The 13,672-nt window shown below is 42.8% G+C and overlaps 1 protein-coding gene across 1 annotated transcript in view; it reads right to left on the reverse strand.

Annotated features, from left to right (window-relative positions):
• Positions 1–2,861: 2,861 nt before the first annotated feature.
• The window catches only part of ABTB3 (ankyrin repeat and BTB domain containing 3), a 177,247-nt gene continuing 166,436 nt past the window's right edge, over positions 2,862–13,672 (reverse strand). The window contains exons 13-17 of the mRNA XM_075717212.1: positions 13,039–13,141; positions 11,204–11,285; positions 10,114–10,182; positions 6,908–7,021; positions 2,862–3,071 (exon numbers count right to left, since the gene is read on the reverse strand). Coding sequence (XP_075573327.1) covers positions 2,862–3,071; positions 6,908–7,021; positions 10,114–10,182; positions 11,204–11,285; positions 13,039–13,141 — 578 coding nt within the window. The remainder of the gene's footprint in view (positions 3,072–6,907; positions 7,022–10,113; positions 10,183–11,203; positions 11,286–13,038; positions 13,142–13,672) is intronic.

A 13,672-nucleotide genomic window follows, 5' to 3' on the forward strand; every position in this document is an offset into this window, starting at 1 on the left:
CACAGGTCAAAAAAGAACTAAAAGTCTTTTTTTTTTTTTTTTTTTTTAAGGTTCCTTTCAGCTATAAATCTATGACTTTGGGATTACCAACGTTTTGAAGGGCAAAAGTTATTCCCTTATAAGTAAATAGCCGCAATCCCTTCCTGTAACAGCTTTGAACAATAGCTTCTTGGGGCTTGTTCTCTCCTACTATTTGCTAGCCACCAGCAAAGCAGATCTTGCGGCAGCAGTGGGTGCCACGCTTTCTGTCGTCCTCGGCCATCCAGATTCACAAGGCCCTGAAGGAGCAACGGGGCACACAAGTGCGTGGGCTGACGCAGCTCTGCCAGCAGACGTGCACAGCGTGTGTTTGGAGGCAGCTGCACTCTTGTCGCCAGAGCCTTTGGCTCGCGTTTGCTTTTGAGTGCCCAAACACGGTGACCGCTCAGTTCACATACAGCCATCAAAGGACATATTAAGCCCTTTATCTCTGAAAGAAAACCAGTAAACGTTACCAGATAGTCTCAGCTCAGAAGAACGACTAGCACAGAGTTATCAGTGTTCCCTTCCTAATGAGTCCCAGGCAGGTTCCTACAAATGCTCAAAAGACATCACCTTCCAGGGGCAGCCTGTACACACAGGACTCTACATCCCCTTACCAAAGCAGTTAGTATTTGAGCTAGAAACAGGGGCACAACACTTGTGGCTATCATTATAGCATTAGACACCAGACTGCCTATCCACAGGTATACCTGTGAGCATGTTTCACAGAAAAAGCTATTTTGCCTACGGATATATGCATATGCAACTCCCGATGACTTCGTTGGGCACTACGCATGTACCCAAGGGAAGAATTTTAATAGCATGATTGTTGTCTGAAAAACTTTGCTATTTTAAACCATGAAGCTGCGGGGTGAGGTCTTCTCCTATCTAGTTATCATTGGCATGGAAGGATGGGTTTCCATGGATGAGGAGGCACACCAAAACGACAACAAGCACCCCTGCATGTTGCTGTTGCATCAGCCATGGTCTCACTTCTCTAAGCTCGTAACATTCACACAGAAGTTGCCATTACCTAAATGTTCCAGACAACATCTTGTGTGAACGTCTACTATGAAGAACAAAAAAAGTCTCATTGACTGACCTGCTGTGTCTCTGCGACCTAAATGGCAGTTTTTGTTATTTGTTGCAGAAACTGTAGAGGCTTTAAAAGACCAAGCACACAGGAGGATTTACACCTCAGTCATAAAACAGCTTCCTGCCATGTTGATAACTAAAGCCAAAACTGTGTTCTCTGAGCATGCCAAAAGCTATCAACATGGAAGAGCACCTGACATAGATACTTCAACAAAAGAACAAGAGGTTAACATGCACTGTCAAAATAAAACTTCTAAAGTCTATGAACTGGGCACAGTTACTGAACGGCATGCTAGAAAATAAATATATTAATGTCACTTTGCCATGGAGAAGGCAACATCTTTGCCTACTTCTTGCTGTCATTTTCAGAGATAGAGCATCAGGAATGTTGTGGCACGTAGCAGATTTGTCTTGCTAACAATACGCTGTAAAATAAATGAAGCTTTGACATTAAATCACACCCCCCCATCCCACCCTACCCAAACCCTGCATTGTAGATAACCTATACATTCTCAGGATACAGTGAGAAATCATTCTATAGTACATATTTAATTATAATTTAAAAAAGTCTAACTCGGACACAATCTCTGGCCAGTAGCAAAGTATTGACACATTACTGAAGTAAAGTTCTGTTATTATCCCTTCACTGTAACAAACAGAAATCAGCATCTCAAGAAGGGTCTCCGGGGGTATCATATCACAACCAATCGCACCAAATAAAAAATATGCTAATTTCACAAATGAAGTTTGACAAGGAGTAACATTGCATTTGTCTTTGGCGAAATGAAGCACGAACGTAACATTTCACAGGTACAGTTACCATGCAAATGCATGTTGAGTTTGTCATTGTTTTTAACGCCAAATCACGAGTAGCATGCAGTTCTCCTGCCCCCCTCCCCCCGCAACTACTGTATTAGAGATAGTCTGGGTAATGTACCTCTTTGGTGTAACCATAGCCTGTTAGGCAAGATTATACCACCCTAGGAAAGAATACAAGCAAAACTTGATCATATGTATGTTTACACAATGTACATTTTACCATTTAAAAAAACAAAACATGTTACATAGATTCTCAAACACAGCTCTGTCGAAAATGAAATTTTAAGCTTAAGAAATAGTTTTTAAACTACAAGGCCACCCCATTATTTTTTTATGAACAATTTAAAAAGTTCCCACCCCTAAAAATCTGCCAGTATATTTCCTCCGCTGTAACAGTCTTACCCACTCTCTAATACAGTTGATCTTTGCTCGACAGCAATAACAGTTCTTACATTTCTTAAATGCACGAGATAATGGACTCCAGGACAGATATAGTTCTTAAACGTGTAACACCGGAAAAAAACCGCCTTAAATGATTAATCGGTCGATCTGGGTGTTCCCTGGCACCACCACTCAGGCAGGGGCTTCTGCTGTTCACTGATGTGAGTTCTGGCTTTTGTTGGCATCGAGTTCCACGACCACACGTGTGTGTTCAGAATTTGAGTACAACAGCGATTCACTGGATACTCTTGTACCCCGTTTGCTCAAAACCATGGAGGAGCTTTGTTTTCTGTATTCCCTCATCCAAACGGGGCCACAGCCCCAGCACAGCACCTTTGGCCAACACAGAACTATTTGGATGCGAAGTAGAATTTTTTAATATTTTGTTTTTGTAGTCGTTCAAGCAACTGCAACGGGTTTAAGCAACTGCAACAGCAGACTTAACTTGCAGGGTCTTTATTAGAGGGTTACTGTCTTCCTCAGCTTTATACAATGGAGCCCTTTGAAGAAGACAAATGAATTGACTGAATCCTTGTGGCCAACGTCCTCTGTAAGTCCTGTAGTACATTTTGACCAGACGTTTCTCCGTTCTTGTCATACAACAGCTGTTTGAAAGCTTCGTTTTCAATGAGGACCATCATATTTTTTAGAAAGTAGCCTTCACAGTAGGAGGATAGTTCTGTGACTCCGAGAAACTACAAGAAGTGAAATTAGAGAAAGATAACCATTCTGATAAAATCCACTCGAGAAATACAGTGCATAAGAGATGCACACAAAGAAATACACAAACTAAGCCTTTGAGACAGGCACTTGAGACAGCACTTACAGATACATATGCAGGAGGGGAAGGAGTAATCAAACAGTATTTTGCACTGATGATTCTGGTTGCAATTCCATGTTATAAGGCCATGGCTGTTAAGGAAAAAAAACTTCAGGGCTGAAGCTTTGCTCCCTTGGAAATTAGTGGGAGTTTTACCACAGAGTTCACTAGACCCGTGATTTCATGCTAGAAGTTACACCCTAAAACTATAGGTTTGGGACAACTTACTACAGGCCAAGTTTAATGAGCACCATCCTTAGCAAGGATGGGTTGTGCAAAGTTTCATGCTTCAAGGAATCTTTGGAGGAGAAATGGAGTTTTGCAGAGCATGTGGTTTGGGGCTGTCAGTATCCCCTTATGCTGAACCACATCTGGGGGATAGGCAGTGATACTGTAATGTGCGAGGAAACCTTAACTGTACGAGCAAAAATGTATGAGCAGACCTTAAATGACCCATACTGGTCATTTGATGGGTGACCTGTACTGGTCATCATCCACTGGCTAGATCCTGTGGTCATACACGGAGTATAGCCATGATATTCCACTATAGGTGTACCTATAAGCCATGCAAGTGTAGAGAGCAGCACTCAGCCTACCCTCCTGCCCAGGTAAGCTCCTGCTGGGTCCAAGGACTGAGTAAAGTGGGAACCTTTGGGTGCAAGGTGCAGCCAGAAGGGCCAGAACTGCTGGGGCATTGCATAGCTTTGGGTCTAGACCGGAACAACTACACAGCAGTGTTGCCCACCACCAGTTTAACATCACATTTGGAACTAAGAATAGAAAACACTAAATAAATAAATAAATAAAATTTTAAAAAACCCCAAAACAGATTAGGGCTAGGTAGGATCTGTCTTCTCAGGGAAAATGAATGAATTTAACTCTATTTCAAACCATGCAAGTTTTCATCAAATTATGAGTGCATTATTTTGCAGCTGGATGTGAGAGCATATGTGTGAATCTGTATTCTTCTCTGAAACACCATTCATCCCCATTCATTATTTCAATATATTCACGACGTTGAGGAAATAATGTACTTTTCTTTTCTTTTTCAGATTTGTTCTGAGGCTCAGATTGCAATCTGTGCAAGTGCCGAGTGTTTTAGGCATGTATTTGAAACTCCAAATGATTTTGTTGGGAATTTGAAGGCATTCATGTAAAACACATGATTAGTGGTAACTAATCAATCACCACTATAAATTCCGTTTGCCCAGTTACTTCATTTCTTTCTGGAAGTAAAGGACAGTGACAAAGGTTTTGAAAAATGAAACCCTTAAAGCGATACTAATCAAATGACTGCCTTTGCAGATGTTGCAATTTTAAGAATGGGAAGCCCACAGATGGTTTTAATACACTTGATTCAGCTTTTAAATTGTAAATGTGACCAAATCCAGTCTCACCTTCCTACCAGTACTTCACCTCTTTAACACAGGGTCTCAATCTCTTGTTCCTACAGCTCCTTTTACACAGCTCACCACCCTGCTAAAACACTGTTCTACAACCTAGGCTCCCACCACAGGCAGCTTTCCAAATCTGTGCTCACTTCATGCTATGCTTCCACCAAATCGTATCTTTCTCTCAATCATGATGACAAAGACCGTGGTCTGTGTCTCTCTGCGCTAACCTGCTTGTACATCCCCATCTGGAAAAGCAGGACTCAGCATTGCCTGAGTTCCTGCAGGTGCAGCTGAGCTTGCAAAGTAGCAAGGGCTAGAAATGGTACCTACAACAGGAGCAAGTTACTCAAAACCTGCTCCTGGCTGAAGTGGTGGTTCCTGGCTTCAGTGCCTGATCATATTCCCATCCTCGCTGCAGTCTAACACGAGCTTCTTCCACACTTCAGAGAGCAACATGGAAAGGCAGACGGTTAGCTGGCAAGCTGTGCTCGAACTGCCTGTGAGCTCCCCTGGCTCATCAGGACCATCTGGCCCCTTCCACCACATACCGTTATCTCGTATTCACGTAACAAACAAATGAAGCTGCTGTGTGACGGGAGCACCCTGGGCAGAACGATCTGTGCTCAGATTAATCACCTGCACATCACACAGACCAGCAGCCAAAAGATGGAGTGGCTTCTCTGCTCGGCAGACAGCGTAACAGAGAGGTATCTGAACTAGCTTTAAATATGCTCGTTCAGGTCCTTTCCAGGACCTAGCTACAGCAGTACGAAACTTAGCTCTGGTAATTTACTGGAAGCAGGGTAAATTAGGCCAGGCAGAGCTCTAGTGTGATGTGGCTTAACTAATTCCGCAACTCAAGATTACATTCGCAGCTAGCTTGGCTATCTCTGCAATGCGCTACCCACGTCAGTGCAAACATGGCCCTGGCTGTAAAAGCCTCTCAAGTACACTGTTTCCACTGACTCCGCTGGGAGATGCAGGCACAGAAAACTTGCAGGCTGGGGCCCTGGCAGGCAAACAAGGAGCTGGATTTAGCCACTGGGTTGGTTCAGTCCCAGTATTGGCAGTGTACAAGTTCCTCATACAGGTCTAAAGCTCGGTGTAAGAACATTCTTCAGTAAGGATGTAAATAACAGCCGCATTTCACAATTTGAAGAAAACGCGTGATTTTAAAACAGTATTATTAATTTTACTTTTAGTAACAGTAATACAAATCGAGAAGTTCTCACGTAAGCTAAAGATAAATCAAATATTTTTCAAAAGATTCCTGCACTGCTGGTTTCTTTTTTTCCTATTACAATAAATAGACCTGCAGATATACCTCATTTCTTATTCATTTCATAGGTGGAACTTTACGCTGTTTCAAATACTGATTGCATGTTATCTGTACATCAAGACCTAACATAACTACTCTCTGTAGGAAATACCTGATGACGGCAATGGAGGTCAGATCTGCAGGGGTTTGGAGCAATCTGCAGGATTACTCTGTTCAATAAAACCTCCATGTCACACTGCACCATGTCATCTTTTGTACAGACCATGTAAGTTATGGGAAAAAAAATCATCTAAGGAATGCTTTAAAAATACTTCATTGCAACTACTCATGTATCATTTCCACCTTCCAAGTGAAAGTCTAACTACTAAGCACACAAGAGGAGGAGAAAAACTGAAACTAATCAATGTGGAAACCACCTCCATCAATGAGCAAAAATAGGTTTTCTAGGTCAAAAAATGCCATGCTTTTATGCCTAATGACTTAGGCCCCCTCACAAGCTAAGTAAATAATTTGATTCCAATAAGAAGCTGCGAGTCTCACCTCTCCAAGACATAAAAGTCTCATTACCATGCTTGCACGGCTCGGAGACATTGCACTTTGACAACACGGCATTTTTACATATTGACAAGCTGTCACCAGCATTGAGTGTTATCACCCCAGTGGGCTTCAGGCAGGAGGAAACAGGAAATTGTAAAGGGAAAAAGCAGCTTGGAAGGTGAAAGAGAGGTCTCTTATTCAGTTAGGTGATTCCTGTTGGATAACTCAGCAGTTTGGGTTGCCATGATAAGGGATAGGTCTGCCACATGGTGGTACACTCAAATTCAGTTTGAAGCACTTAGAGAAGGGGGTGAGCAGTTGCTACAGGTGCTCTTACACGACATGATTTAGGACTGTCACTATACTAGGTACCTATTAGACTCTTAGTCCCAGTAAATAAGAAATCTTAAATAAGTAACAAACTATCACTACTTATCATCAAACTGACCTACGAGTATGACGACAGACACATAACATGCAAGCATATGTGGCTATTTTTACCTTGGCATGATTATAAATATCCACGCAGTTTTCTGTATTAATGCTTTTTGCGCAAATGATCTCACAGTGTCGTTGTAAAGCTTCAAGCTGGAAAAATTTAGCAGCAGAGAGAAGCTAAAAAAAAAAAGCAAGGAAAAAAATAGTCAAAACTGCTGAGTGACACAGAATTGGAGCTTGCTTCTTTACTGTTTCATTGTGTTTTTTTCTCTGCCCCTGCTTCAGTTTTCATGGAAGTACTGACAGTCAGAGTGAGAAGGCTGCTTGGTTGCTTCAACCCATTGCAGTCCCCTTAGATCATCACACTGTGGGAAGCTCTACATGGAGAGACCACCGCAGGCTGCTCAGGTCCACGTGCTGACTTTGGGATGGGGGAATGTGGTGCGTGAGAGAGAAACGGAAAGGAGAGAAAAGGAAATGGCAGCTTGGAGAGTCTTTGGTCACTTTGCAAACATGACTCTGCAAGGAGGGATCTGCAATTACAGTCCAGGGAAAAAAGGTTCCGGTTCAACCGTTCCCCAAGCTCTGGCTGAAACAGAGCACCTGGGCTGGATGTGGGGATGTCAGCAGAAGGGCCAGGATCAAGAGTATAGAAGAATTCAAACTAGATGATAATAACCACACTGGACAGTCTTAAAAATCTAGAGAGGCGATAAACCTCAAGTCTGTCACCTCAGCAGGCTCAAGGAACTGGAGTCAGGTCTCCATATATTCCTTGCTCTAGCTCATGACCAGCGGTAAGGTCCTGCCTGGGCCACAGGCACTGAAACATCGTCTGGCTCCACCTGGCTCCAAGGAGTGGGTGCAGAGCGAGATACGGTGCAAAGGTGGGAGCCAGCTTGGTGCGAGGCACTGCCCAGCTAACACTCCTGTTGGCGTCATGCAGCTGCATCGCTGCGCTACCACAGCGCTCCTGTCATCAGGACTCAAGCTGACCTCCCTCTTTGGTGCTGCATCCACCCCATGGATATGGACTGCCGCTGCCTTAGGGATCTCTGCACGCCACTGTGCGCTGTGGGCATGACCTGAAGCCTGTGGGGTGAAAATGGCTTAAATTTTGTGTTCTCCAATTTATTTCAGTAGTGTTAAGATTTCTCCTATTCCACCGTTTCTGTCCTTTTACAGCGGGGAAAGGAATTTCATTTTCTGTCTTTCCATGGTAGGTAATCGTCTCTGGCTCTCTGCTCTGGCTTAGGAAGCACATTGGGATTCTTCATTGCTTGACACTTTGCTCTAGCCCAGCCAGGTCTCTTAGGCCATGGTGTTCAGGTACTTAGGCATTTCTACGGCCCTTATCATCTAGAACTGCATGACAAAAAGCTATCCTGTGAATCCCAGAAGCTCTCATGACGCTAGGTAGGAGCGCTGGGGAGCAAAGCCCTGAAACTTCCATGACATTATTCTGACTTCTCCTATGCAGTCTGCTCAAGCTCTGCTTTAATCCCATAAATAAATCCAAGTGCTGGAAATCTGCAGTGCTGATGTGATAGCAGCCAGCTGGCCCCAATTATGAATTGCAGCAAAGATTTCTGTGGAGTATTTCTGGTGCTTCTTGTTATCATATTTGTAATAAGGCAAGTTGCTAAATGCAGTTTTGAAAGATAAAGCCAAATCCTATTCCAGCTGTCTCTGTGGCTCAAGCAGTCACGTGCTGGTTTGTAATTACTTTAAACTGTGAGGAACCGTGGCCAGATCTGTTATCAACAGATCAATCAATCAGTCATACATTCTTGAGTCACAGAAGTTTTGAGATGTCACGGAAGTAGAGCAAGCAGCCAGCTGAACTGCAGCACAAGCTTTTTAACAGCCTAGGTGATAACACACGCATCCCTATAAAGCCATTGCACTGCCTAGTCTGAGACTCCTTATTTCAGAATCAGTGACCTTTTTCTATAAAGCTCAGAAAGTCAATGTGGGTATGCTTAGTTAAATATACACCACCTGCAGTGGACAGGGATAATTTCAGCCCGGACTAGTACCATCCTCTGGCTGCCAGCAGGGTTGGTACAGATGTCCCTATACCTGTCAGAATTGATTCACCCTGGCTACTCATACCTCAAAGAAGTGTCGCTCCCATTTTCTGATTAGCAGTACTTTGGTAAAAGTCAAGCCTCACGTGGATGCCCCAGACAGTAGTGTCATAAGGACAGACTAACTAATGTAGGTAACAATAACACATCATGGTGGCAGACTATAATCTGTACGCTGATGCTTATCAGCTGTTTAAGTAGCTCTGACTTTAGTATTTACTCTCCTGTATTCTTTTTGGCCGCCACAATTTGGTGACAGGAAAAGTTCCTGAATGACTATCAAGAATTTGCTCAAATATCTCTTAAGTTCTACATAGTTGGAGTCGTTAGGCTGATTGTAGCTGGCAATGACAGCACACAGTATTCGGAAGAGGATGACTTAACATCCATACAGGTTGTGGATGTGTGGCTACACTGATGGCTCAGTCAGCTCCAGTTGGCTTGGTTTGGCTTTTGCAAATGGGCACAATGGCACTGGATGTTTTGTGTCCAGTGAGAAAGGGGCAAAGAAGTCTCTGTATCTCAGGGAGCAGCTTAAGGTTTTATCCAGAAAATGTGACAGTCACATGCTTGAAATTGAACTGAACTGTGACTCCAGTGGGATTTCTCCCATGGTTAAAGCCAGGTATATGTCCAAGAATTCTCCTGAGTGAGGAACCAAACTGGATGCTTTTACACTGCTGAAATAGGTCTGGACATGTAAGCCTGAGCTAATAAACCAAAAGTAAGAGTGTGGCAGAGAGAAGCTGACCGGCCCAGCTGGAGCAGAGCACCTCACCTATCAGGCTGAGAGACAGAGAGGATGGTATACTATGCTGCCGGGAGTTGCTTCCAGATTTTGGTAACACCAGCTTTGCATTTCCTTGAAAGAGCCTCTCAAAGCACCTAACTAGATATTTTTATTTCAGATACTTTTTTTGCTTGATGATCATCATTTGTCTACTCTTTCTTCTCTGACAGTCAACTTCATACTGGCAAAAGTTACCATAACGGGCAACTGCCAGAGAAGGAGACTGAGCGTCTCCCGCAGGACTGTGGACAGCCTGGGCACTCCAGGTGAGGCACTGCTGGCTCTTACAGGAGTGCTCATGTCTTGCCCAATGGCCACATGCCCTTGGGTGAACGGTACACAGATCACTTAGCATTGCTCCCACTGCAATTAAGATAAATGTCTCTTACCTCCATAATTTCATTATTTTTAATCAGGAGTGACTCTGCACCTCCATAATAAAGATACTGCATAACCAGCTGTAACAAAACAAAGGGAGTGTTTATAAAAAGCAATTCAAGACATCAGGGAACAGGGGGTGTTGTAAAGATTGCAGGCAATACCTGACGCTCTCCAGCACCACCAAGGATTTGTAGATAAAACTGGCCCAAACCTCCCAATTTCAAGATATATTTAGTTGCTCTCTCTCTCTGCACAGTTCAGTGTTTCCTTCTCACAGGTAGTCTAACGTCTCAACCCTCACCGGCCACATTGTCCAGACTTTCTGGTTAGCTCCAAACAGTTTGCAGGGAGCTGATTAATTAATTCTGAATTTTCAAGGTATTTCCCAGTATGTTAAGTACCTCATTGATTCAGGATAATATAGCATATATAATGGTTATTCCCTTACTCTTTCCCTGACAATGGAACCCCCACCTTCACCCAGCTGTGTGTGGGCATGCAATGGGTGATGAGAGAAAGAGTGGGGGAGGCTTTGCACTGTAATACAAGCCAGCTAAGATCCCTCTGCAGTGAGCTTCCCACAAGCCTGAAGTTATTGTAGGCAGCTGGGAATTATCTGCAGCGGCAACAGTCGATACGTGGAACTGTCTGAGCTCTGACTCAAATAAAGGGAAGCATACATATCTGTAGCATGTGTACGCTACAGATACAGAAAGCAAGCTCTGTATTTTCATGGCAAAAAATTGCTTGAACAATACTGCTAAGGAAGGGAATGAACTGTGTCTCTTCCAAGCCTGTCCATTAAATACAGAAAGAGCCAACAAGAGAAAAAAGAATCAAGTGCTTTACCTTGACATGCACTGCTTTGCCTGCAAACCCCATATAAGTGAAATGCATACTATTGTATCTGGTCGGGCATGACATTTACAGTCAATAGCACTCTGCAGCTTAGTGTATAAACGAAGATGAAGCCTGTGCTCATGAAACCACTACTCTGAGCTATGTGTTTATCAAATACATACGTACTAATTTGGACAGGGCATGTACGATGTTCCTATTACATGTTCCATTCAAATTCAAAGTGAGAACTGGCTTTACCTGAAAGATGGGGTACTTCACATAGTTGATCTCAATACAAGTACTATCAGATGAGGGCTTGCTAGACAGCAATGCTTTAAACCTAAATAAAAAGGAGCAAGATTGAAATACCAGCCCAATTATCTTTGTGGAAAAGTACAGCAAAGTGGAAGGATGGCATCAGCTCTTGCAAAAACAGTACACTGAAATGAATGGATTTGTCACTGAAAAGCATCAAGATTTAGACACTGACATAAAATAAAGTTCAAACCAAAAGGAAGAAGCCTCTCTTTTAGGAGATTTCAATTTCAAATTTTGGAAAAATACATCTAATGTCACAATAGAATAAAATGTACAAAGGAAATTCACATATTCTAATGATGAATGTTACAAAACCAATTTTTTTTTTTCTTGGAGGCAACATGATCCTTTAGGAAGACTTGCAACATTCAAAAACTGCACACCTTCTTTTTTAAAGGAGATAAATTTTGGCCTATGTCCATTATGATGCTTTAAAAAAAATGTTCTGGAGCACAACATTAAAACAACTACACTAAGACTTTTGATGCTTCTATGCAGGCTCAATACAATTGTGTAAGAAGAGGCAGGAGAGAAAACTGGACAGGTTGCTGTTCTCTGATTATCAAAACCTGAAATTCAGACACAAGTTTCAGGAAAAAAACCACATTTTAAGTTAATAATTGCAGATTTATGTGAGACACATACATAGGTAGCAATCTATTTCTCAAAACTAAATATTCCCATTTGATCAGAAGGTGAAAATGGGAAATGTGCTGCCACAAACATCTGCCCTTGTACTTCCTCTTTTTGATAATTCATTTGACTTTCTAGTGGTAGTGCAAAGCTTGGCTTATCTATCAAGACCAGCATTTGCTGGATGGTGACCTTTTCCATATCATGACTGCATCTTGTTAAATAAAATATGGATAATGATTGATTTGCTTTTACTAGTGTCAAACTCTACTATGAACACAATTTAATAGGTTTAAAGCTGAAGTTTGGAATGTGTTTGTACTTCTACCACGCTCTAAACCAAAATACCCATTCCTTAATTGAAGTCAGGGTCAGACACTGCAGTCGCTTTATGCAAATCTCTTAACTCCGTTCTCTGGGTTGGCAGCATGTCTAGCATCAATTCCCACATTGCTCAAACGACCTAAACTCAGTGGCTTGTCCTTGCCACATCTTGAAATAAGTCCTTATGGAGGGCCAGCTAAATTTGTTTAAAAGCACGCCTTTAATTATAAAGCTGTGTACAACTAAGGTTTGTAAGCAACTTCAAGGTTTGGTTGAGCTGGGTAACCCATGTCCAACCTTCTGAGCACAGGGAACAGACTATAAATACTGTCTTTGGATACAGTATAATATGCTCTGTAGTTATTTAATTCTACTTTAAAAATGTCAAATGCTGTCCATGAACTGTGTGATAGTAGCTTGTTTTTTCTGGAGACTGCCTACACTGATGCGAGGCAGGATCTAGCCACTCACAGGATAAATGATTATTAAGAATCAAAATATTAAGACTTCTCTATGATTAAGAGCTGGGTGCAGCAACGAGCTCCATGCAAATGCGCCTCAGTGGAATGAAGTCAGATGCATGGCCAGAAGCATGGATCATTTACTGGGTGGGAATCTAGTGATGGGAACACTTGTTAAATGTCCTGCAGATCAACCAGAAACAAGCTGTTGAGATGTTCTGCTTAAGAAAAGCTAAGACTGGGCCATTAGTCCTCAAAGAATCTTAACGGTGGGGGGGAGGGGTGGGCGGGTGGGGATCAAACCCACAAAATTAAATTCTATTTTTGTTAAAAACCAGAAATGTCTCTATATTTTACCTTGGTGATGCAGTAAATAGCAACACTCTATGTGCATAAAATGGTCTTCCTTCCACCAGAAATGTAACATCTGACATCTCTTTGTTGTTAAGAAAATGAGGATCTAGAATCACAAAAAGAAGAAGAAAAAAAAAAAAAAGCCAATAACCTTAGTTTGGAAGAGGTCATGAACGTAGAGTATTTTCCTGTTTTGACAAAAGAAGAGGATAGCGTAAAAGGATATTGTTTTTAATAACTAAAGCTCATAAAGCTATTTTGGACAGCCGGAGACAGAAGCCCCCCAGACAGCCACATGGAGTTCAGACGAAGGGAATTCAAAGCTTTGAAGTCCGTGAGGACCTTTGCTGAGATGACAGCCAGCCGTCCCTGCCATGTGGAGCTGGCACAGCCTCCCAGCTCTGCCACCCAAAGCAAACTGCAGCTGAACGGATGCTGGAGGGCCCTACGCTCATTTATACCCTATCACGCCCCTCTCCTTGTGCCGGAAAGTCTTCGTGCCAAGGGGAAGAAGGTCCTGGAAATTGCTCGGGTCTTCTCTCGGTCACATGAAAACAACCCGAGCTCTGTCAGCAGGGCTGGGAGGGCTGTGCCACCGCGGCACCACCCGCAGCCAGCCACGGCAGTCTGAGATGTG

Source organism: Pelecanus crispus, chromosome 1 (assembly GCF_030463565.1).
Source record: "Pelecanus crispus isolate bPelCri1 chromosome 1, bPelCri1.pri, whole genome shotgun sequence".
NCBI classification, from domain to species: Eukaryota; Metazoa; Chordata; class Aves; order Pelecaniformes; family Pelecanidae; genus Pelecanus; species Pelecanus crispus.